This window comes from Vidua chalybeata, chromosome 1, assembly GCF_026979565.1.
Source record: "Vidua chalybeata isolate OUT-0048 chromosome 1, bVidCha1 merged haplotype, whole genome shotgun sequence".
Lineage (NCBI taxonomy): Eukaryota > Metazoa > Chordata > Aves > Passeriformes > Viduidae > Vidua > Vidua chalybeata.
This window is the reverse complement of record NC_071530.1, coordinates 59,565,196-59,587,463: the sequence shown is the minus strand read 5'-3', so window position 1 is coordinate 59,587,463 and position 22,268 is coordinate 59,565,196. Positions and strand designations below refer to the sequence as shown.

Below are 22,268 nucleotides of genomic sequence, written 5' to 3'. Positions count from 1 at the left end.
AATAAGATGATAGGGTTTTAGTAGAAAGATGCAATTTACAGGTCAGAATGTAATAGTAACCCTTCACTGTGAAAATTGAAAATTAACCTTGGAAGTACTCGATCGTTTACAGCTTATATACTACTTTTGGTGAAGAAGAAAAGTTTGTAAAAAGGCTTCCTGTAGTTTTCAAGAATTTAAAATGGTGCTTTTCAAAGTGTGCTTTATTCTCTTCCATTACTGCATCTCACTATATTTTCATCTGGTGATGCCTACACAGATGGCATTACTAGGGCTTTTTACGGGTTCACAAAAGATTTTATTCCAATTTTAAATTTTCTTAGAAGCTGAGGTGTTTTATTTGCTTTCTGTGAAATTCTTAGTGTCTGTCATGTCTGTTGAACTTACCTAGGGAATTTTCTACTTGCATGTTTTTTTATCAGAGTGCTTGATTTTTATTTTTTTCATCTTGCCTGAGATTAATAGCGGAGCCTATTAATCCATAAAAATCCAGGATCCATAAAAATCATATGAACTTCATTATAGTTATCATTCTAGTGATTTAAAAATCTGGTTTCCAGTAGAGATTAGCATTTGGAAAACTAAAAGTAGATTGAGGAGGAGAAGTTTTCTTTAATCAGAAAAAAATTAGATATGGAATGTGTTTTGTATATAAAACATTAAAATCAGTAAAGCAATTTTCCTAAAATATTATTATTTTTATAGGAAGGAATAAATCACATGGTGGTGGTGGGAGATATTTAAAGTATAATATAGAAAAATGTTGAAGCTAGATGTCATGCACTTCAAAGCAGCAAAATTTTGAAAAAGGCACTTTCCCATGTGAGTTTGTGGGATGCAATATTGGATGTAAGCTTGGTTTCCCAATGTAATTGGGATGTAAGCTTGGTTTCTATCTTATTTGATGTAAGAAGTCATATTACTGTTGAAACAAAGTATTGAAATTATGCAAGTGAGCAAAGTAAACTAAAAATAAGGTCCTTTGCTTACCTATTTGCTACCTATTATATTGTCTCAACTTGCATGTAGCTGTAGGTGTAAGAAATATTTTATATGGAAATACTCTCAAAGTCTTTTACTTATGTAATGGTCTTGTTGGTGTAGAAATTGTATTCTCACTTTGCAAAATTTCTAATCAATGTCCTTGATGTATTGTCGAATGCATGTGGTTAGAAAGTTAGTAGCTGAAGAAGCTGAAGAAGCTACTAGTATTTCTGAAGCTACTAGTATTTCTGAAGAATATATTCTGAATACATCATTTTCGGCAATAAGTTAAAAAAAGTTTTTTTATTCTTCTTGAGAAATTTTGTAAGCTTTTCAAGGGAAACACATAATTTGATGTGTTAGTATTTTATACTCCATCTGCTCCTCACTTTTTTTTTCCTTAGATTCTTGGAAGAGTTTAGACTTTCACCCTAGCAACAGTTGTTTGGTTTTAACCTAATTTATATAAAAGTGCCATAGACCTTTCGCACTTAAATATGTCTCTTTTTTATTTTATTTTTTTTCTTTGTTCTTTAGGTAGCTCTAGTGCAGTGGACACAGAGTGTAGGTCTCACTCTGGTTAACAGGGACCTGACCTCAATGCAGCTGAAGACCCCTGGTGGACACATCCTGACATACTATATCCTGCAGATCTTCCCCTTCACTTCTGAGAGCAAGCGCATGGGCATCATAGTTAGGGTAATTTAGGGGATTGTCTGGGTGTTTGGTTTGATTTTTTAAAAAATGCTGGCAGATGAGACTAATTCAGTCCTTCTGCAACAGACAGTACCACAGAAATTCATTGATTACATTTGCCTGTGTGTGGATTCACTGAATATGCAATGAATGTTGCATCATTAAAATGTGTAACGAGCATTTACACTAAGTTATTTGTAAATTTTTAGCTACCAGGTATTTCAAAGATACAGAGCTTTCTGTTTTGGTATTTGCCACCCAAGAAACAAAATACAAGTTAGAGGGGACGTAACAGTGATATTTTAAAATTTAGTTTAGTGATGCTGAGAATCTGTTATGCTTGTTGGCTTCAGTTAGAACTGGTCCTCTTACATGGAAATAGCGGACATGTATCTCAGTGGAATCAGAGATAACACTGGAAATAGTAACATCAAGTAATAAAACTTACCCACTTCTTGGCAAGGTACTTCATCTTTTATAAATGGGAACCTACTGAGTGCTTCAGAAGGCAATTAAGTTATTGGTAGGTAATTGTTTTGACTTTATAAACAGATATTCCTCCCCTCCCCCACCCCTTCCCATTTCTTTTGTAAAATTTTAGGATGAATCTTCAGGAGAAATTACATTTTACATGAAGGGTGCAGATGTTGCCATGTCCACTATTGTACAGTACAATGATTGGTTAGAAGAAGAGGTAAGAAAGAAAATCAACATTTACAAAAATTTAAATTTTATAAAAATTTAAAATCTTAAATATATCAGATGTTATTAGGATATGTTTAAAGGACAATCTGAGGCAATGCAGTATTGGATTTTGAATTTCAGTTATGCATATCCTGAATGGGTTTTAAGGGATTAAAACTATTTCCAATTCCCAAGTAACATACAAGAAAAGCAAAGCTGGTAGTAGTAGCATGACACGTTCCACTTAAACCAAGGAAAGTTGTTTTTTATTGACTGACCTTTCACATAAAACCTAATTACTTCTAAGAAGTATTCTGCTATAAATATTTTTATCTCTTGTTTGATGAAAATTTGCAGTGAGGTATGATTATGAATTACAGACTTTGAAAAGCATTGCATCCAAACTATTTTTGTTATCACATTTATTAAACTTAAAATAAAATAGTGACTGAATTTCAAACCTGATTAATATTTTTCACTATATGTTCTAGAAGGTACCAGCAATCATCTTATTCTTGACCCTACATACAGCCAATATGTTAATACAATGATTACACCATGTATGTTCATAATGGTATTGGCAATATGAATCAATATCTGCTGCAGGGCAGTTTGATTTATTAGGGGACATGAATAAATTAAACTCCCTGAAGACCTAGCAAAATGTCATAAAAATTACTTTTGGCGATAATGATGCACAATTAATTGTAAAATACTTGTTTAATTTATTTAGCTTTATGAGGTCAAATCAATAAGTGTTTGCACTGGAGAGCCTTGTTTTTCATTAAGACATGCTATTCCATGGCTATTTTTAATATGTAGATGCTTTTCTCATAAGGGATATGTTCAGTGAAAAAAGAAATGTAATTCTGTTATGTGCCTCAAAAGTAGTTTTAATTTATTTTAAAGCTTCAACCTAAAAGAAATTTTTTTTTAAGCTAGGAGAGGAGATCTAATTGACTTACTGATAGCAAACCGCTTCATTTGGGGGACCTGAAGTATAATTGCTTTTCATACTGTTTATGGCTTCTCCAGAGTATTTTAAGAGTCTAAAGAAACACCAAAGCTACAGATACACCATGTTAGCATACGGTAAAAAGCACAAACACAGGATTGAATACTTGCATAACTGTTCTGTTTGCTTCATTTAGTGCGGTAATATGGCACGAGAAGGACTGCGCACACTGGTTGTTGCCAAAAAATCACTTACTGAAGAACAATATCAAGATTTTGAGGTATGAAGGGACAGGGTGATCTTGCACTTTATCATGTTTAATTACTTCAAGGACAACATTCCTCTATTTTATTTCTTAAAGTTGCAAAAAAAGATTATTCATATTTAAAAAATAGATAATTGAAATATTGTCCACAATCTGTTAAAGGCTTTGTCATTCATTAATGATGGTTCTGCAGTCATATGTAGGATCCTGTTTGCTTTATTATTGGATTGGACAGTGTATTCCCAGAAGCTAATATAATGTTATTTTTGTAGCTTCAGCATGACCTAAAAAATCTACTTGTTCTCAAAGATAAGGCCTTTCCTCCTTAGAAGCTGTGATGCCTCATTCTTAATAGTTCTTCAGGAGGCATTCTCTTTAGGTGCATTGTCAGAAGAGCCCTGTATAGCATTGGATGTAAAGTAAAATTGCTCCTTTAGTCTTGTTCTTCATCAAAGATATTTAAAGACAAACATTTAGCCTAATGGATCCATGCTATCACTGAGTGGTAGACTGAATGTATACTTTATGAGTCATAGCAAACTCTAAGTGGTTTTGTGTTTGTGCAGAGTCGATATAACCAAGCAAAGCTAAGCATACATGATAGAAACCTGAAGGTTGCCGCTGTTGTAGAGAGTTTGGAGCGAGAAATGGAATTACTGTGTCTCACTGGAGTAGAAGATCAGCTGCAAGCAGATGTTAGACCAACTCTAGAGATGCTAAGGAATGCTGGAATAAAGGTATTTAACATATGTTGCTGACATAGCAGGTTTACATTTATTAACTTTTTAAATCAAGACATAATTTATATTTGTCTGTATTCAAGTTGTTTCAAAGTAAGAAATGTGTCAAGTCCCAAGCACGTTCTGGGCATGAACTAGCAGAAACAAGCAAGAAACTGTGTGCAATGTTCCCTTGCCTGCAACAGCTTTCATCAATCTCAAACTTACTTCTGTAGGAAAACTACCAATGGATAGATGTATGTTTGTCTCAGTCATTTAACCCCTGGCTGTCTACCATAAACTGTCCTAGCTGACACTAAATGAGTTTGGCACAAGATTTGTGTGACAACAATGTTTTCAGGTTTGGCGCTCGTAAGAAGTTTCAGCAAAGATCAAAACATGAATTATTTGAACTAGAATTCAGAACTGCCCTTGGAGTTTGTTCAATTCATGTTAAAGGGATGGCATGAAAAGCCATGCAGAAGAGTTGGTTTACTAGACACCTATCAATTGCGCATATACAAGTAATGCAGTTATTTGAGGGAGGTTTTCAAGTAAATATATGAACAATATCTGAGGGGAAGGGGCAAGATTATAAACATTTTGCTTTAAGCAGTGTTAAGCTCTGCTCCAAATAATTGTAATGACTTTGCATTGGTTAAACTGAGTCAGACACAGTGGGATATTTTGCATATGCTGCTTGTGCTGAACTTCAGCCCCTCCACTATCTGCTGGAAGGGCAGCTCAGGAGGGCAAAGCAAACCAGGTGAATTTTGGAATGCAATGACAAGAATTTCCTTACACTGGTGATTGAGTCATCTTACTAACTAGTCATCGTGCTAACAAACCTTCTTGGTGTTAAGGGGCTGAGAGAGCTGTCACACGTTGGGAACACGACAACTTTATCCCTTAATCTTTACTGCCTTCTCAGTTCTGCATGATCAGTGGGCAAGATCTCTTTGGAGTGTTGGGACTGTAGCTCATGCTCCAAGATTTGTTGTCTCATGGCTTGGCTGCTGATTCCTGAGATTATCACCAGGGTCACAGACTGTTGTGTTGCATCATTTTGCTCACAAATATCATCTGCATCCTCACTTTTCTGATCAAGGTAATATCAGGGTCATAGGGAAAGGATTTTATGCTTCCCCAGAGCTTTACTTTGTCTTCATGTATATTGAGACATTGGCCCTTGTGAGAATGGAAGGGGAATGGAGCTGCAAAAAGTAAAGACAGTTATTTTCTGCTTTGCATACTATTGCAGTAAAAACTGTTAGTTAATTTTACTTTAAAATGCAGAAGTCAGTACACTTTCTTGGATAATCTAATCCAAGGTGCCAGAGAAAATTGGAGAGAGATGTCATTTAGATTTGGAGAACAAACATGCTAATGTCCAAAGAAGTAAACTCTTACATTTTTTTGCAGATATGGATGTTAACAGGAGATAAACTGGAGACAGCAACTTGCATTGCAAAAAGTTCTCACTTAGTGTCTAGAAATCAAGATATTCATATTTTCAGACCTGTAAGTATAGTTCTAACTTTTTTTGTTGGTTCATCATGATACAGTTTATACAGTATTGCTGTATTCAGTTAGTAGTTGGCTGGCTGTTGAAAGTTGCTGGGTTTTTGTACTGAGTGTCATTGTAATGGTCAAGAGAGTAGTATTTCAGTTGTTATTCAAGGCAGTAAAATTACAAAGCATTTAAGGGTGTTGTTTTCTAGCGTTGTTGATGTGCTGTTGAAATGCTTGTAGCCATGTGTGGGTGACCAATGTTCAACACACATTTTACACCCATCATACCAGACATAGCAAGATGCCTCTAAATAGTGATGGAGGGGTCTGTGTGAGGTGAGGTGCTGAGCCACTAAGAAACTGTCCATGCATTTAGGCTGTCTGAATGTCATTCTTGCTTGTTTTAGCATTTTCATTGATAGAACTCTTTAGACTCAAGCAGAATTAATCCTGAATGAAACTGCAAACATCCCCTGTATAAACTGAGATCAAATTGTTATGAGAAATTCTTTTCATGTCATTATATATATATGTGCATTTTACCAACAGACTGTTTAAGTAATTGTTAGAAGAGTAAACTGAATCTTCTTCTATATGTTTTATATGCGTACTATTCACTTGACTGAAGCCAAACAAAAATAGATTTTCCAGACATTGATTGATGCTGTATGATCAGACATAATGCATCTGTTTGTTCTAAATAAACCACTTGCACCTACAGAAATAATTATATGAATATAATTTACATGTAAATGTATTTTCTTCTGAAGCATCAGAATGGTAAATTAGGCCCTGCAGACTACTATTTGCAATTAAATTATTAATGCTTCTGATAAAACTTCAGATCAATTTTTGTTGACCTTTCCACATTGTAACACCACAAATTAAGTCTTCCTGAACAAAATGTATTTAGTTGAGTCAGATTTTTATTTTCATTACCTTGACTGGTAATAAGAGATCATCATAAAACTGTGTTAACTTAGAATATGCAGTTTTAAATTAGTTAGAAAATGCATTTATACCAAATTACTTCAGTGGCTATACTTGTTGCAAAGAAATAACTACTGAAGTAATGTAAGAAAATATCAAGCACTATAACACTTCTACTGTAGTTATAAATTAGAAAGATAAAACCTTTTTCTACCTTCTTCCAAAAAGCTGTGTTTTGTTTTTAACAAAACTCTTTATTCTTAGAAGTCTCAGGTTCTATAATTTGTAATTCTGGAGGTATTTACAATTTTTTTTAAAAAAAGCGTTCTGTTAGGTTGAAATGTAGAACAGAGCGGAGAATCACTGCTCATCAGTGTGCACAAGTGCTGACATCTCTTCATCTCTGCAATGCAGAAAGAATGTACTAGACCAACACAGTCTGGTGTTCCTAACAGCTGTCAGACAAGGTTTCTCTTTTCATGCTTAATTGTGGGAAAAAAATTCTGAATTGGAGCATGTGTATAAGTTTTTCTCTTTGCGGGGGCTTTTCAATGTAACTCAAATTTTTTGGGTAGTAGAACCCATCTGGAGAGAGAAAGGTTCTTTGAACTGCATCTGGCTGGGTAGTAGTGGGTCAAGGACAAAACTTCACATTCAATGCAATTAAGATTCATATATCTTAAAAGTTATTTAATCAATGTGATGTGTTGACAGAGACAAAATTAAAAGTGTAATTGGAGCTTGTGTTTTATTCTGTGCTTGGAACTTTGTCTAGCATGATAGCTCTAAAATACGTTGACATTTATTGGGGGAAAAAAACCAAACCAAATTAAAACCAAAACAAATAAAAACCAAAACAAAAACCCAAAACTAACAAAAAAACCCCATTACCACACCCAAACCTGCCAGTCTCCTCAAAATCTGACCATAATTTCAATTTTTCATGTTCTGTTTATAGTTCAGAAACTTCTAAAATGCATTTAGTAACATTTGACTGTTTTTTGCATTTCACAACTGGGCTTTTCTGAAACAATTATGTAAATTTAAAAAATCTGTTATGTAATTCTTTCATATTATGCCACTTGATCTTATCTTCAGATTCATGCAAGATCTAAAAGGATTAGTACTAATGAGCATCTTTATGTCCCTTTGAAATCTGTGCTTCGTTAACGAAACTGAAGGAACAATTAATAGGAACACTTTATGTTAATTTAAGAAAATATTTTGCTGGTTAATAAACAAAACAATTGAGGTTTGCTTGCAAAATTTTTCTATTTTTCTCTAGACCTGCCAGGATGAAAAGACTCAGGCCAGCTCAAAATTCAGATATTTTAATGTCATTAATTCATTACTATTTTAGCCCTTGCAAACTTTGGTGAGGAACCACTTAAGCCATCTACACAGATTTTACTTGTTTGAGGATTACTCTTTCACTTCATAAGATTTGAGGCTTATAGTCAAATTCCATGGGCATTAGAATTGCAATGGGATAAAACCCTTGAACCAAGGCTTCTGGGTATGAGTTCTCAAAACTTAATTTGTTTAGGCACAGTTCTTTTAAGAATATAACAAAATCTTTTAACTGAGTATTTTTTATTGAAGGTTGTCACTCGAGGAGAGGCTCACTTAGAACTAAATGCTTTTAGGAGGAAGCATGACTGTGCCTTGGTGATATCTGGGGACTCACTTGAGGTAAAAACTTTGTTTCTGTCAAATTATTTATATGCTTATGGTCAGAAAGTAATGTATCAGCATCTTCACAGTCTTTTTTCAAGTATTTTCCCATACTTTTAAGTAGTCCTTAGAGATACTTTTGCTTATCACTGAGTGCAAATTAGATGATATATGTTGTAGATGTGCAAATATTACTGGGTTTCTAGTCTTCTGTACAGTAACAGAATGGAATTTGTATACAGCATGCTTTAGTACTGTCTATTCTTAAAGCACATTGCTGCTCAAAGTGACATTCTCTTTGATATTAAAAATAATAAAGCTACAGTCAGGAGAATCTTTTTTTTCTCCCAGTTGGATGTTGTACATGGAAAACATCATAAAAAATCTTTATATTGTGTTTTTGTGTTGGGCTACATGTAGTAATATTTAATTGTAAATAAATCCAAGCATCTTTTTTTTCCTCAGGTCTGTCTGAAGTATTATGAGCATGAATTTGTAGAGCTGGCTTGTCAGTGTCCTGCTGTAGTGTGCTGCCGATGCTCTCCCACCCAGAAAGCCCACATTGTGAAACTGTTACAGCAGCACACTGGGAAACGCACATGTGCAATAGGTAACTTTTGGCACAATCCTCGTAGTAAAATCTGTAATAAATGTAATCAGCAGGTGGCACCAGAGAGAAATAGCTGAAACAAAACCAGAGAGAGTTCTTTACCCCTTTGCCAGCAGCCAGGTATTGCGTAGTTATGGCACAAAATGCCATTCCATGAGAAAGGTGTGGTTATCTTCTCTGTTCTGCAGGAAAGTCTTGATTACTGAAGTAATTAATCCTAAGTCATAGATTAATTGTAATAATTTAAAGGTATGTAAGAGGTTTCTCAAATGCTGTAAGGCCAGGAGAATAAAACCTCTGAAGAACTGAATATTGCAGTGACATTTTCCAGGTGACGGAGGAAATGATGTCAGCATGATCCAAGCAGCGGACTGTGGAATTGGAATTGAAGGCAAGGTAATGTTAATAGTTTCACTGTGAAATATGTGTCACATAGAAGCCTAGTAGAATGTGATTAGAAGCTTTATTCTTAAACAAGAGTAAATTGATCATTTCTAATTAAGGTATTCTGCAAAATTATAAGAATGCTTAGTCTTTAGTATTTTTGCTTGTATGTCTTCTGCTTTATCTTTTTAAAAGCAGGAAAAACTATAGTTGTTTCTGTGTAGCATTTACCTGGAAGAAGCAGGAGAAGCAATTAAACTTACTTGTTACAGCCCACTGCATCTTAGAATATGCACAAAAAAAATTGTTGATTTTCAAAGAAGGAACAAACTTGTCTTTTAAAATTAATTATTGCTTGCTTAGAATTTTGAAACTTGATACACATCTTTTACACTGAGCTTCATATTTGAAATATTTTTCTTTTTTTCTAGGAGGGAAAACAAGCTTCTCTAGCAGCTGACTTTTCTATCACACAATTTAAACACATAGGTAGGCTACTGATGGTACATGGTCGAAACAGTTACAAAAGATCAGCAGCACTTGGTCAATTTGTCATGCACCGAGGCCTTATTATTTCAACTATGCAGGTATTTAAAACTTTGTTTTCTGAATAGTTAAAATCCCTATGTCTGTCTTTGAAATGTCACAAAACCTTAACTAACCAGTATTGTTATTTTTTCTATATTGTATTGTTTTGTATGTAGAATTATATTAAATAATTAATTATCTGCTTTTTGTAGGCTGTATTTTCATCAGTCTTCTACTTTGCATCTGTTCCCTTGTACCAAGGATTCCTAATGGTAGGGTAAGTCAAAGCAACAGTTACAATGTCTGGTAATAAATACAACAAATTAACTGGTTAAATAACACCATGGGCTTGGTGTCATCCATGTTTTCCATGCATTTATCATGGGTACACTAACAAAACTTGGGATGAGTTCACCAACAAAAGTCACACTAGGTTGGATATGCACTATATGAGAGAGGAAGCCCCATTATCAGTTCTCTGGAGAGAGGGATCTGCATAGCCTTAGAAAAAGATACCATAGAACCTGTGCACATATGGGGGTGAAAACAATAAAGAAAATCTCCCAGACCAGACCAGTTTCAGCTGTCACACATATTCATGTACAAATCTCAGTGAAAATCACAGGGTTTTATGTTAAAAATGGAGCTGAAACTACTATGAAATTTCCTCTGAGAATGCTATCTATCCAAGTTTGCCATATAGATTTCCATTCATGTGAATATGTGCAGCATTAGGAGCACCCTGGTCATGTTGCAGCAGCTGGTTTACTAATATGGTTCCCCAAGTTATACAGCTGAGACTGTGCATATATTTGTGTTTGTCCCTGTTTTCCGTCCCTCCTGACCTAAGAGCTTCTTTTTATTCTCCTTGTAAATAATAACAACTTAAATAAATAATAAATTAAATCTTAGTCAAACCATGGTCTGATTACACCAGACTTTGCAGAGGCAAACTGTAGACCTCTCTAAAAGATTTGCAGAAGTTGTGCTAAGTTCCAGGGAAGTACATGTGAAAGTGTGTATCTGGCATGCATAAAATCCAAAGCCACTTAGAAAGCTGTTAAGACTCTTATTCATCCACCTACCTTCTCCAGGTTGTCCAGAATATAGTGCCCTTTTTTTCCTTCAGTTTTCATGCATCCATCTGTAGATGAATTTCAATGTCAGGTCTTTGGACTGGTTGTCCAAAGTGCAAGTGCACGGGGAGTATGGTAACAGGTGATAAGCTTGGATGATAGAAGAAAGAAATGCGTTTATTGGTTTTGAGTGTATAAGACCTCTGTAACTTCTCATAACTGACAGCTCTCAGAACCACAAGAGCAGGTGGTTTGCATGTGAAAACTTTGGTGGTAAGCTGCCTTAAGTAAAGGGAAAAAATCAGTTTAATTTCACTTACATAAAAAGAATAATTGAACTCAGTAGATCAGTTTAAAATTATATCATATGAAAGTGTTAATGTGTGTTCTTCCTTTCTCCTAGGTATGCAACCATATATACTATGTTTCCAGTCTTCTCTCTAGTATTGGATCAAGATGTGAAGCCAGAAATGGCATTGCTATATCCAGAACTTTATAAGGATCTCACAAAGGTATGAATGTCCTCAGTGCTCAGCTACGAACAAATACTAAAATCTCCAGTGTGCAAAACCAGGAATTGTTACAATCATTTCCTTAAGGTATTCCAAGCAAGACAGATTGCACAACTATTGGTAACTTCTATCCTATTAAAATAATCCACAGTACCAAATATTTTTATTAATTTTTATTCAATCATTTTTATTCAAGCATTCTTATTAATGCATTTCTCCAGTCACCGGTAGTTGTACTGAAATAATTCAAACCTGAAGGTATGCTGATAAAGCAACATACTCTGTCCCCAAAATCCCTGATGTGGAGTTATTTATATTTACATTTTCACATCTTACTTTTCTTTTTTAATTGGTAGATGAATTTATAGATTTATTTTTTCTGAACATGCATAAATTACTGCTGATGTCTCCAAAAACTGTCTTCTTTTAAATAACAGATATTTATAACTGATATATCTGAACTCAATCATCCATGGATACTGCTTTCTTTGTATTTGCACATACATGCAAACAATCAAAGTTTATAATTTTGTTACACACAAGAGTGAAATCAATCTCAAGATTCTGTTTTAATAAGCTTTTTGAAAAGCACTTCTTCTTCATCCTTAGCTGTCAGCTAGGAAAGTTATGATCCAAGGCAGAAACAGACGGTCTTTTTTAGGGATAGTAAATTCTTCAAAGATGTTTCTAAAAGTTCAGAAGCAGACTCTAGTTAAAGGTTCTAGTCTAAAATTTTCTGAATCTCTGTCTTTTTAATTGCACTAAATTAGCTATTACCTATGTTAGTCTGGAATCATCTTTTTTCCTCTGTTGGAGGTCTTAGTTCTTTCTCTGCTTGAGAATCTTTGAAGTTTTTGAGATTTCAGTCCATGATCAAACTCCAAAAAGCACAGCCTTCACCTGCTAAACAGAGTCATAAGCTTGCCTCTGAAAAGCTGTTCACAGAACTTAGAACTTACTACAGTAATGAAGAAGTGCTGATTCTTGCCTGTTCTAGATTGATCATTTTTTGTGGTAAAATGGCTGCTCTGTTTGCCACTTTATTCCTTAAAATGTGTATCCTAACAACTCTTTAGTTCTAACATATTTCATCAGTACCCTCACAGAATGCAAGAGTCATATCACATGTTCAGCATTTATTCTTTGATTTTGCATATGTTTCAGTCTGTACCATTCACAATCAAAATATTTAACATTTATTTGGTAATAGTTACTTGCTGAAAATTTGCTGTAGTCATAAATTTATTCTGTGAAAGCAAATGGGCAGTTTATCCAACGTTTAGAAGTTACTAGTAAATAACTGCAGATTTGCTTAAGATTTTGGTCAGTATGTGCACAATGCTGTAGTTGTTTTGAAGACTACATTTTGCAAATAAAAAATAAACTCATTTTACTGGATTTATCATTCTGAAAACCAGACAGAGCATTGCAAGCTAAAATATCTCTTCTGTTTAAGGTCTTAACTTCTTACCCCCAAATTTAGACTTTGTGCGATTTCTATACAAGCTTGAAATGAAGAATCATAAAAACAAGTAGAAGCTTTGTAGCCTCTATCACTTCAAATACTGCTTATTGTACTTGTAAAATGTTTCTCTAGCGATGAATTATTAAAAATATATGAGCTGAGTAGATTTTTTTTTTTTTTTAAGTTGTGTTTAACTGTCCTCTCACATGTTTCCCTTAGGGAAGATCTTTGTCATTTAAGACCTTCCTCATCTGGGTTTTAATCAGTATTTACCAAGGTAGGAGAGAGTCCTAATTTTGCTGAACTGAGAAAATTTTGTCTGCCGTTAGCATTATTGTTTTTCAGCTGCAGGTTGAATTCCCAAAGTTTAACATTTCATCAGTAGTTATATATATTGCTTTCTGTTTATCTCGTAAATCGATATTCCTGTAGTGTTCCAGGCCTATTCAAAACACAGCATGATTGGTATTTTTACTGGTGCATGTTGCCTAAAAAAGGACATGTTTTTAATTACATGCTAATCCAGAAAAAAATTAATGAGTGCTTATCACATGGCATGTATTTACACAGTAGTTTTCTTTCATTGAATGACAGAAGTACTGTTGAAGAAATCTGAATTATGTAATCAGTTGAAAATAATTTCACTTTCAACAATATCTCATTTATTTGCAGCACTTGACAAAATGAGGTTAATTAACAGTTCATCAGATATATTGTGCTAAAAGGTGTTTAATTTTCTAATATTTTTATTTCTGTATGGCTTTACTTTGGTTGGCTTATTTCACATGTACAAAGTACAGTAAATATCCTTCTTTTAGAAAAATCAATGTTATAAAAATTGCTGGACAAATTTTCATAATGAGTAATCAAACATTCAGTGTGCAGTTGTAAAAACTGGTACAGTGAAATTTCACTGCAGAGCGTATTGCCAACCCTGTGTGCCTCTCCACCCCACCCAGGTGGTATTCTGATGTATGGAGCCCTGCTGCTTTTTGAATCCGAATTTGTACATGTCGTTGCCATTTCCTTCACTGCCCTGATCTTGACTGAACTCTTGATGGTTGCACTGACCATACGAACATGGCACTGGTTAATGGTGGTGGCTGAATTCCTCAGTCTTGGCTGCTATGTGGCCTCTCTTGCATTTCTAAATGAATACTTTGGTGAGTATTATAGCAAAGAACTGTTTTATATTTTTAAAAATGTTTTTCTCTTCCCTTTTTTTCAATTAAGAATAGGTCATATTTTGAAATGCAGCTCTCTTTATAAGAAATATAATTGAGTCCAAATTAGGCCTAATTAATGTTGGGTTAAAATATTCTCTTGTGCTTTTCTCCTAGAATTTGACAATCTTTATCCTGTTAGTATGGTTTATCTATATGATAAATTTTACTCAAACCACTCATGCCTTTTCCATCCTTGGTCTGATATTGACAGTCCAAACTGCATACCTTAAATTGGCTTTGAGATTTGCACTATTAAAAATAGATATGATTTGTTAAAAATCAGGATCTTTCGCTGAATTGGTGCATTATTTTGTACACCAGACCAAATGGGCCCCATTAGATCTAACTCGCAAGGCTAAAATTGCTGAAGTATAGTTAGGGAATGATGCAGCAGCCTAGAAGGAAAGATACCTTATATAGGAACCATTGCCTTATAATTATAGTAAGCTTGTATTGAGCTTGCTTTGCTTTAAGTTTTGGTATGCTATACTGTGCCTTAAGGTACTGATTGTTTATAGTTCACAAGATGAAGGAACACATTTTAACTGCAAATCTTAGCAGTCAAGAATCTGAGCATCAAAGTAATACCTATTTCTGCTTGGATCAACTTATCCTTTAGTAAAAATAAAGTATCTAGGTGTGATTTTACAAATGTAACTTACAGAAATATACGTAATGCCTTTAATTATACCTCACAAGGAGCAAAATCTAGCTGCTTCTTCTCTGCCTTTTAGGATCTGAGGAGTACAGAGTTCCCCTTCTTCACCTGTCCTTTCACATAGCGGAATTAAGCGTTACGTGGCAGTTTCTATAAGTCTTACAATTCTGCCTTCACTCTGTCAGTTCCCAGGTGTTCAGTGCTAGGGTAGTGTGTGTGCATTATATAATTATTTATTTAATCAGTAAATGCTTCACTGCCAGGTGTTCTGGTACTTCCAAGATTTTTCAGGAGTCAAATTTTAGTGGAGAAACAACTCTGTTGGGCTTGGTCCCTGTATTGTACGTTATTTCAGGTTTGCCAGAGCACCCTTTTGTTTTCTCTGACACTGATGCACAGATACATTAATAGAGATTATTGGGTTGATTTTTGATTCTCCACAGTCAGATTACAAATTAAAGGAACAAATAAGAACAGTATTTGCACTTGAGTCCAGACTTCCAGGAACTTCATAAAGCAGAACTTGCAGCTTCACGTTTGAAAGTCTGTAGTATTGGTGACAGCCAGTCCTTCCGTCCTTTCTAGTGTTGTTCTGTGAAAAACACTTTTAGATGATGTTCACAAAGGTGTAAAAACCACAGGAACTTTGTTTCTTGCAAACCTTTCCATAAAGGGGAGTGTTTTCCTCTCTGTGTTCTTGTATTTGCTGGGCAAGACCAAGCAACTGAGTCCATTAATGCTTGCATGGCTTCTTGCAAACCAGGGACGTAACTTCTCTATTTTTTGTATCTGTGAGTACTGAAAAGGCTGCAGTTTCATGAGACTTTATAAAGACGCATTTTACTGTGTTTTTCACCAGTTAATCTGAGAAAATGCCTTTCTTTTAATCTCACTTCTGCTTAATGCTTTATTCTTATTTAATCTGTCCCATTATAACTGGGGGGAGGGAGATTTTTTTGTGTATGTGATGTAGCATAAACCTAAGTGATGGTTTGCAGTTCAAGATATAGGGCAACTTCTATGAATCAGGAAAAATGGTCCAGACCAATAGTGCTTAACTTCACTTGCAAATAAACTTATTTCAGTGATGTTGCTTATAAGGATCATCTCCTTCCAGACAAATTATATGATGACAAATTAAGCACTCAAATTAGAAAGGCAAAAATACCAAAGGCAAAACAGATACTGTTCTAGAGCTCTGACTCATAAAAGTAAACTAGTTTTTATGTTTCTGAGTTAATTGCATACAGTGGCCTTTTTAGGGTGTCTATGATAGGTTACACGGGCTTTCAGTATGTCTAAGCAGGCTTAGGCTAAAACTGCATAACAAGTTTATGTGTTGAAACTTAATATGCAAAGTATTTTTAATGAGCAGAGTTAGAGCAGGAAAGCATTTCTTTATTGCATTTTCTGAAGTGAATTTTCAGTCACATGATCAAATTGTTTATACAGTAAATTATACCTTGAAGTGAAATGTAAGAGAAGTACCAATCTAAAACAATCTCAAAACATGAGCAAATATAAAATCTCTATGTTTTCAAAGTGTTTTGATTTAATTGCTGCTTAAAATAATCTGATAGACATGTGAAAGGCAATACTAATCCAGTTAATGCCACTAACATCTTTTTCATTTCCTCTGTGTAGCTAGCCTGTTTGCTTGTTTGTTTTTTCTTTTGGTTTTTTTGCATAACTTTTGTATTTTCTATAAATCTATCCTTTCATTTTCCCTCTTTGTGAAACAGGTATAGGCAGAGTGTCTTTTGGAGCTTTCTTAGGTAGGTGAAGTTTAACTTTTCTTGAAGTTTTTGGTTTTTGATCTTTAAAGATTCACTCAGGAGTAGCAAATTTCTTAATATATGCATTTGTAAATAATGGGAAAAAATAAAAGAAAAAAATTCTTGGGGTTCCCTGAATTTTGGGAACTTTCCATGATAATTAAGTATGATCTAATGATCACAAATAGGGTAAAAAAAACCTAATTAGCAAGCATAGTGTGTCATCATTCTTGTCAATTTTTTGTCATAAACAATTCTCTTTTCCATGTGGTGTGTAGCAATATCACTACATTGTTTTCACTTTAAATATTTGGGCTCTAATTTAATCTCTATGTTTTTAAAAATCATTCAGCATAGATGTTGTAAGAAAAATAATCAATACAGAATAAAAGATCCAAACTAGCAAAATTTCTAGTTGGGAACTTATGGTGGGTAAAAATCATTCTTACTAGTAGAAAAATAAGCTGAATTTACTCATTATTATGAGAGAGTCCTGCTTTTAAACTGAGATTCTGTTTCCCCTAAAAGTTACTTCAGCTGCAAAACAGTGTGAGGACCATAAAGGAACTCTGAATTTCCTGTCTAAATAAAATAATTTGCAAAAGCAAAAGGCTGAGGTTAACTTTCTGTTGCTTTATTGCCTTTTTTTTTTTATTGGACAATAGCACATGCAAATATTTAAGAGACTTCTATTGACTTTGCACTGGAAGTTCCAGTTTCCATGTTACTGGCTCCAATTACTTCTTTTCCCTTTTTGTTTCTGCAGATGTTGCCTTTATCACAACTGTGACCTTCCTGTGGAAAGTGTCAGCAATCACTGTTGTAAGCTGTCTTCCACTTTACATTCTCAAGTACTTGAAGCGCAAGTTCTCTCCTCCAAGCTACTCCAAGCTTACCTCGTAAAAGTGATTATATTCCTATGTTTTTTCACTCACACCAGTCTGCAGATTGCATATTCACTGTGCTTTAGTGTCTGTGGATTCATGTTGGACTAAAGAAACTTAAAAAAAAAATCAAAAATCAAAAGGGATAGCGTGAATAGAGCACAAAAAGAGGAGGAAACATCTGATAGAAACAATAACACAGAAGTATACTAACAACTATCAGAGATAAACTAAATTTTCTTCGTGTTGATTTTCTTTTTTTTTCTTTCAGTTGTTATGATTATAAAATAAAACCAAATTACCTTTGATTTGACAATGCTTCTGAATGGTTTCATTGCTACTGTGAAGGATCTTTTCCTACTGTAAAGGATTTTTTCCAACTATGTTTACCTTCTGCAAGTTAAATTGAAACTTTTGTCATTTATTACATAAATTTCCATCTTTAATTTTTGTATGACTTCCTAATTCAAGCCCTTTCTTTTAATGTTTATATATGGAAATGTTTATTCATCCATACTTACTCTAACAAACCTAATACCTGTAAATGCCTGTGTCTGTATTAGCAGCTATTATTCCTCATCAGACATTGATTAATATGCACTATTTGAATTATGTACTGATGTCTACATAGCACAGTATTATTTTAGGAGCTGTTGTCCTATTCTGTACTCTCCATTTCTGGCACCAATGAATTACAGAGTGTGATGTTAACAGCAGTTCTTTAAATGCACATTACAGCCAGGTTGCACAAAAGCTGTTTAAAAATTAAATTATAAATTCTGTACATAATTCCACAGCACTTATTGATCTGTACAGATATCAAAACATGGCTGCTCAGCAAATATGTTTTAAAGCTCTTATTCATTTTGTATTTGTAAAACTGCAAATAGTGTCAAAGTACATTTCTATATATGAGAAGTCCAGTAAACCTTGTATTAGCTAATATGTCTAAATTGCCTTGTAATCTGTTTACTTAGGTTACTCAGGTAAAAGAAAATAAGAGGAACACATGAACATCATGGTAGGAAAATCTGTCATCTTCCAAGTTGTAAATGCTATGTTTTTATAACTTAATTTGGGTGCAAACTTGTCAAAAAAAAAATCAAAACATTTTTCCTTGTAAGCTGTCGGTGTTGAGTGTCTTGGTTGAGTTATGACACTTTATCGCAGCTGATTTGTTCCAGAAACTCAAATACTCTGATGCAATCTGTAGGGTCCAAATCTTGCACACTGTACTGGCAAGTAGGATATATTAATTTTCCATTGTGATATAACTTTGCTTTCTCACGAAGTACATATAATGAATTTTGCATAGTCTATTTATCAGAGGAAAGGAACAACATAACTATTCATGCTTTCTTTATAAATATTTATGTGTGTGTTTTTAAAACCCACTTAATATGGATGTCATTTTTATGTTTGACTGTATGCCTTTACAATATAATTCCTTATTTAGTCTCTTTTTCCTTATGCCATTATTTCTTTGGATGAGTAATATTTAAGTGATAATTATAACTACTTCCTGGGAGAGCAGAGGAAATTACTGCAGAGCTATTTGGATTCCACCCCATTCCATTAATTTCTGTTTTCAAAGTTTTTCTAACTAGCTGTTTATCTTTTTTCATTTTCATTCCTCATTATAAAAGCAATAAAGCCTAATTTCTACCAAATATTAGTGGTATATGTATTAAATAAACTACTGAGGTAGAGTTTCCTTTAATTACACAACATCACAGGACTAATTTGCCCTGTCCCTCTGTGAACTCACTTCTGTAAATCCCCACAAGATGTCGCTGTTATTGCATATTACCAGGAGCGTTTCTGCATTTGGTGTGGTTTTGCCAAGATGCACCTGATTTACGTTTTTAGTTTAGTTCTGTGGTATTTTTGTTACTGATTTGCTTTAATTTTTTAGTTTTCCCAATAAGTAGTGATTACTTTCAAACAATTAAGAAAAGTCACTAGTGTGCAGTTCTTCTGAAATGTTGGTGGTGTTTTCTTCAGACCTTTTTGTCTTACACATTGTGGGCTCACAACCATATGCATAAGATTCAGGAGATAAGCAAAAGCTCAGAGTTGGTCATCTTTCATCTATACATCACATCTGTGAAATTAGGCAGAAAATGAGGGAAAAAACCCAGAAATTAAACTAACACCATGAAAGTAATAGTGTTACTGCAATACATCTATATGAGACACAATTGTACCCATGGGTAAAGAACCGTTCAGTTATAACTTAAGTGTAGGTATATTAATTCCCAGCATTAAAACTCTTAAGGTTACTGTGATAGCAAATGTATAGGTTCTGTACAGAGCTATAAGCCTTTCAAAAGTGGAGTCAGTTCTCTAAAGTGCCTGCTTCCTTAGTATTTCCAATATACAGCAAAGGTCCACTTTCAGCTAACTCTTTGTTTTAAGGATTGTGGAAGCCTGACTCAAGTCACCTTGCTTTTGAGGTTCAGCTTACATAAACAGATCTAGGCCTTGGCTCTGCAGCCTACACCCAGAAGTACCTTAGATTTTCTTGGTATTAAATGAATGTTTACTTTTGTGAGCTCCTATGTCAAATATGTATTTCTGAAATGGTAATCATGTCTCTCTGAAAACATATTTGGAAAACAATTTCAGAACTGGGACAGAATGGAGGAGCAAGGTGTGACCAGGAAATACATCTTCACCAAAGTAACTTACATAACAATGCATGGACCATGTTTAATAAGCACATGAGCTGAACACCTAGATTTCCAATGTGATTTGATGGAAGAACAGAGGGAAATAAGAGATCCTGCAAAAAAAAAGGAGAGTACTGGTAATTATATTGGGTTTTTCTGATGCTATTCCAAAATTATGTTCATGTAACTGCTGGAAAACATTTTACTATATAAGATATTAGTTCACAAATGGACAATAAATTAAATCCTTGCATACTTAACATTAAATCTGTAGCATACATCCATGAATGTGAGTGCTTACACCAATGTTTTTATGTTCAAATTGAGCTTGCTGACTCATGCAATCAGAATTCAGCTGTGTAGTATCTCCTGTTTTCTTCCTAAACCTTCAAAGTGGTTGTCAAAAAATGTGCCATTGCTTTTATATATACACTGGAAGTGTTTGTTATCTTGATGAGCACCTTCCACTTGAGCAAGCCTGTATTACAAATGTCCTACCCTTCAGCTGCAAGAGTGTGAGCTGAAACTTTTCTTCAGTCTCCATTTAAAGCATGTCTGAAAGAGGGGGCTTGGCAGTTGGGAACCTTTTTGAACTGCACAGCATTTCTGTAGGTATTTAAGCAAGAATTTTGATAGCCAGCTATGCAGTTAAACAGTTATGCTGTTCGTCATGAGGCTCAGCTTCTATAGATGAAGAGGAGGTGATTTCCCCACATATTGCTCTTGCAGGGTTCACTGGAGGGTTCCTTCACCACTGGAGGCTGAGGCTGTTCAAGTCTGATCCACCTGGGATTGCATATTAACCTCATGAGTGCTAGTGAGTGAGTCCTGGCTCGCTGTACAAATGACAGTATGGACTTCTTCAGAGGCTTTGGAGATGGGCTGTTAACAGAGATACCCCATTGCAACCCCTTTTCCTGCTTCTGCAGAGCTGCATATTCCTGGGTTTTATATTGGCAAAATAATATGAAAGAGGCTTGCATCTGTTTCAGACTTGCATCCCTTCACATGCTCAGAGCTATTAATTTGGCTCCAACAACTCCTGTAGGGCAAAGAAATTAACTGCAGATTATGTGGGCTCTGGATGGACAGTTCTCCTTTAAATATGACAGCCACAGAAGGAGATTAGGCTTTCCTGCTCTTGCTAGTGATACAGAAACTGTTCCTGTAGGTCCTGCTTACACTGACATCCATTTCAATTTTACCTTCCATAGAGTTTCTCTTTATTTTTGCTGCCCAGAAAGGAAAAAAAAATGGGTCAGCAGTCTCTTATAATACTTAAGTGAATAACCTTTCTGTGTCTAGGCTGTTATTATTATAACTCAATTGAAACTTGAAGGCAATCAAAAAAGCCCTTCGATATGTTAGCCCCCTGTAGGGAGGAAAATCAGTACAAGTGAATAAAGGTAACACAGATCGAACATTATATGTAAATAAACAGGAGGCACAATGTCTTTAACACTGTGTTAAAAAGCGTAGGAATTTCTTTTATAAACAAAACACACTTAAAGCGAGATACTTCCCAATAAGTATTAACTACCCAACAGATGCCCTCAGCAGGGTTCACAGCTGTTATTGCAAGTGGGAATTTGCTCAGCCAATTGCCAACAAAATCCACCTCAAATAGACAATTGCACTGAAAGACCTATTCACTACTTCATCAACCAAAACAATAGTTTTGATCAAAATATTTTACAGCAGAGGTGGTGAAAACTGGATGCCATGAACAGAATAATGGGAGCACGCTCTGCAGTGGAGTTGACAAATTCTGCTTTATTCTTCCATCCCTGACCAGGTTTTAGCAGTGCTGCAGCTGAGGTTTCTCCTGATCATAGTCTCCTCTCCTCCAGCATGCTTTCAAAGTGAGATGGTAATCAGCAATATTAAACTTCTAAATTGCTCAAAAAAGCAGGCTTGAGTAATTTTGCCTTTGGAATTTAGCCTTTATGCATTACTGAGCTATGAAAAGATCATCATCTGCTCTAAGGAGATACTGTGTGCTATAGCTGTGATGCATGATAAGTATTTATGTGTTTGGCTTTATTCTTCTGGCAGTAAA

General features: G+C 34.7%; 1 protein-coding gene across 3 annotated transcripts in view; it reads left to right on the top strand.

Annotated features, from left to right (window-relative positions):
- Positions 1 to 19,207, top strand: part of ATP9B (ATPase phospholipid transporting 9B (putative)) — a 167,279-nt gene extending 148,072 nt beyond the window's left edge. For 2 of the 3 annotated variants that reach the window (XM_053940706.1, XM_053940722.1), the window contains 15 exons: positions 1,522 to 1,683; positions 2,282 to 2,374; positions 3,516 to 3,599; positions 4,151 to 4,321; positions 5,726 to 5,824; positions 8,348 to 8,437; positions 8,885 to 9,029; positions 9,361 to 9,425; positions 9,845 to 10,000; positions 10,154 to 10,218; positions 11,421 to 11,529; positions 13,214 to 13,271; positions 13,954 to 14,157; positions 16,621 to 16,653; positions 17,420 to 19,207. In XM_053940706.1, coding sequence (XP_053796681.1) covers positions 1,522 to 1,683; positions 2,282 to 2,374; positions 3,516 to 3,599; positions 4,151 to 4,321; positions 5,726 to 5,824; positions 8,348 to 8,437; positions 8,885 to 9,029; positions 9,361 to 9,425; positions 9,845 to 10,000; positions 10,154 to 10,218; positions 11,421 to 11,529; positions 13,214 to 13,271; positions 13,954 to 14,157; positions 16,621 to 16,653; positions 17,420 to 17,556 — 1,671 coding nt within the window. In that variant the 3' untranslated portion in view covers positions 17,557 to 19,207. The remainder of the gene's footprint in view (positions 1 to 1,521; positions 1,684 to 2,281; positions 2,375 to 3,515; positions 3,600 to 4,150; positions 4,322 to 5,725; positions 5,825 to 8,347; positions 8,438 to 8,884; positions 9,030 to 9,360; positions 9,426 to 9,844; positions 10,001 to 10,153; positions 10,219 to 11,420; positions 11,530 to 13,213; positions 13,272 to 13,953; positions 14,158 to 16,620; positions 16,654 to 17,419) is intronic. The other variant, XM_053940713.1, reaches the window with a different exon arrangement.
- The last annotated feature ends 3,061 nt before the right edge of the window (positions 19,208 to 22,268 follow it).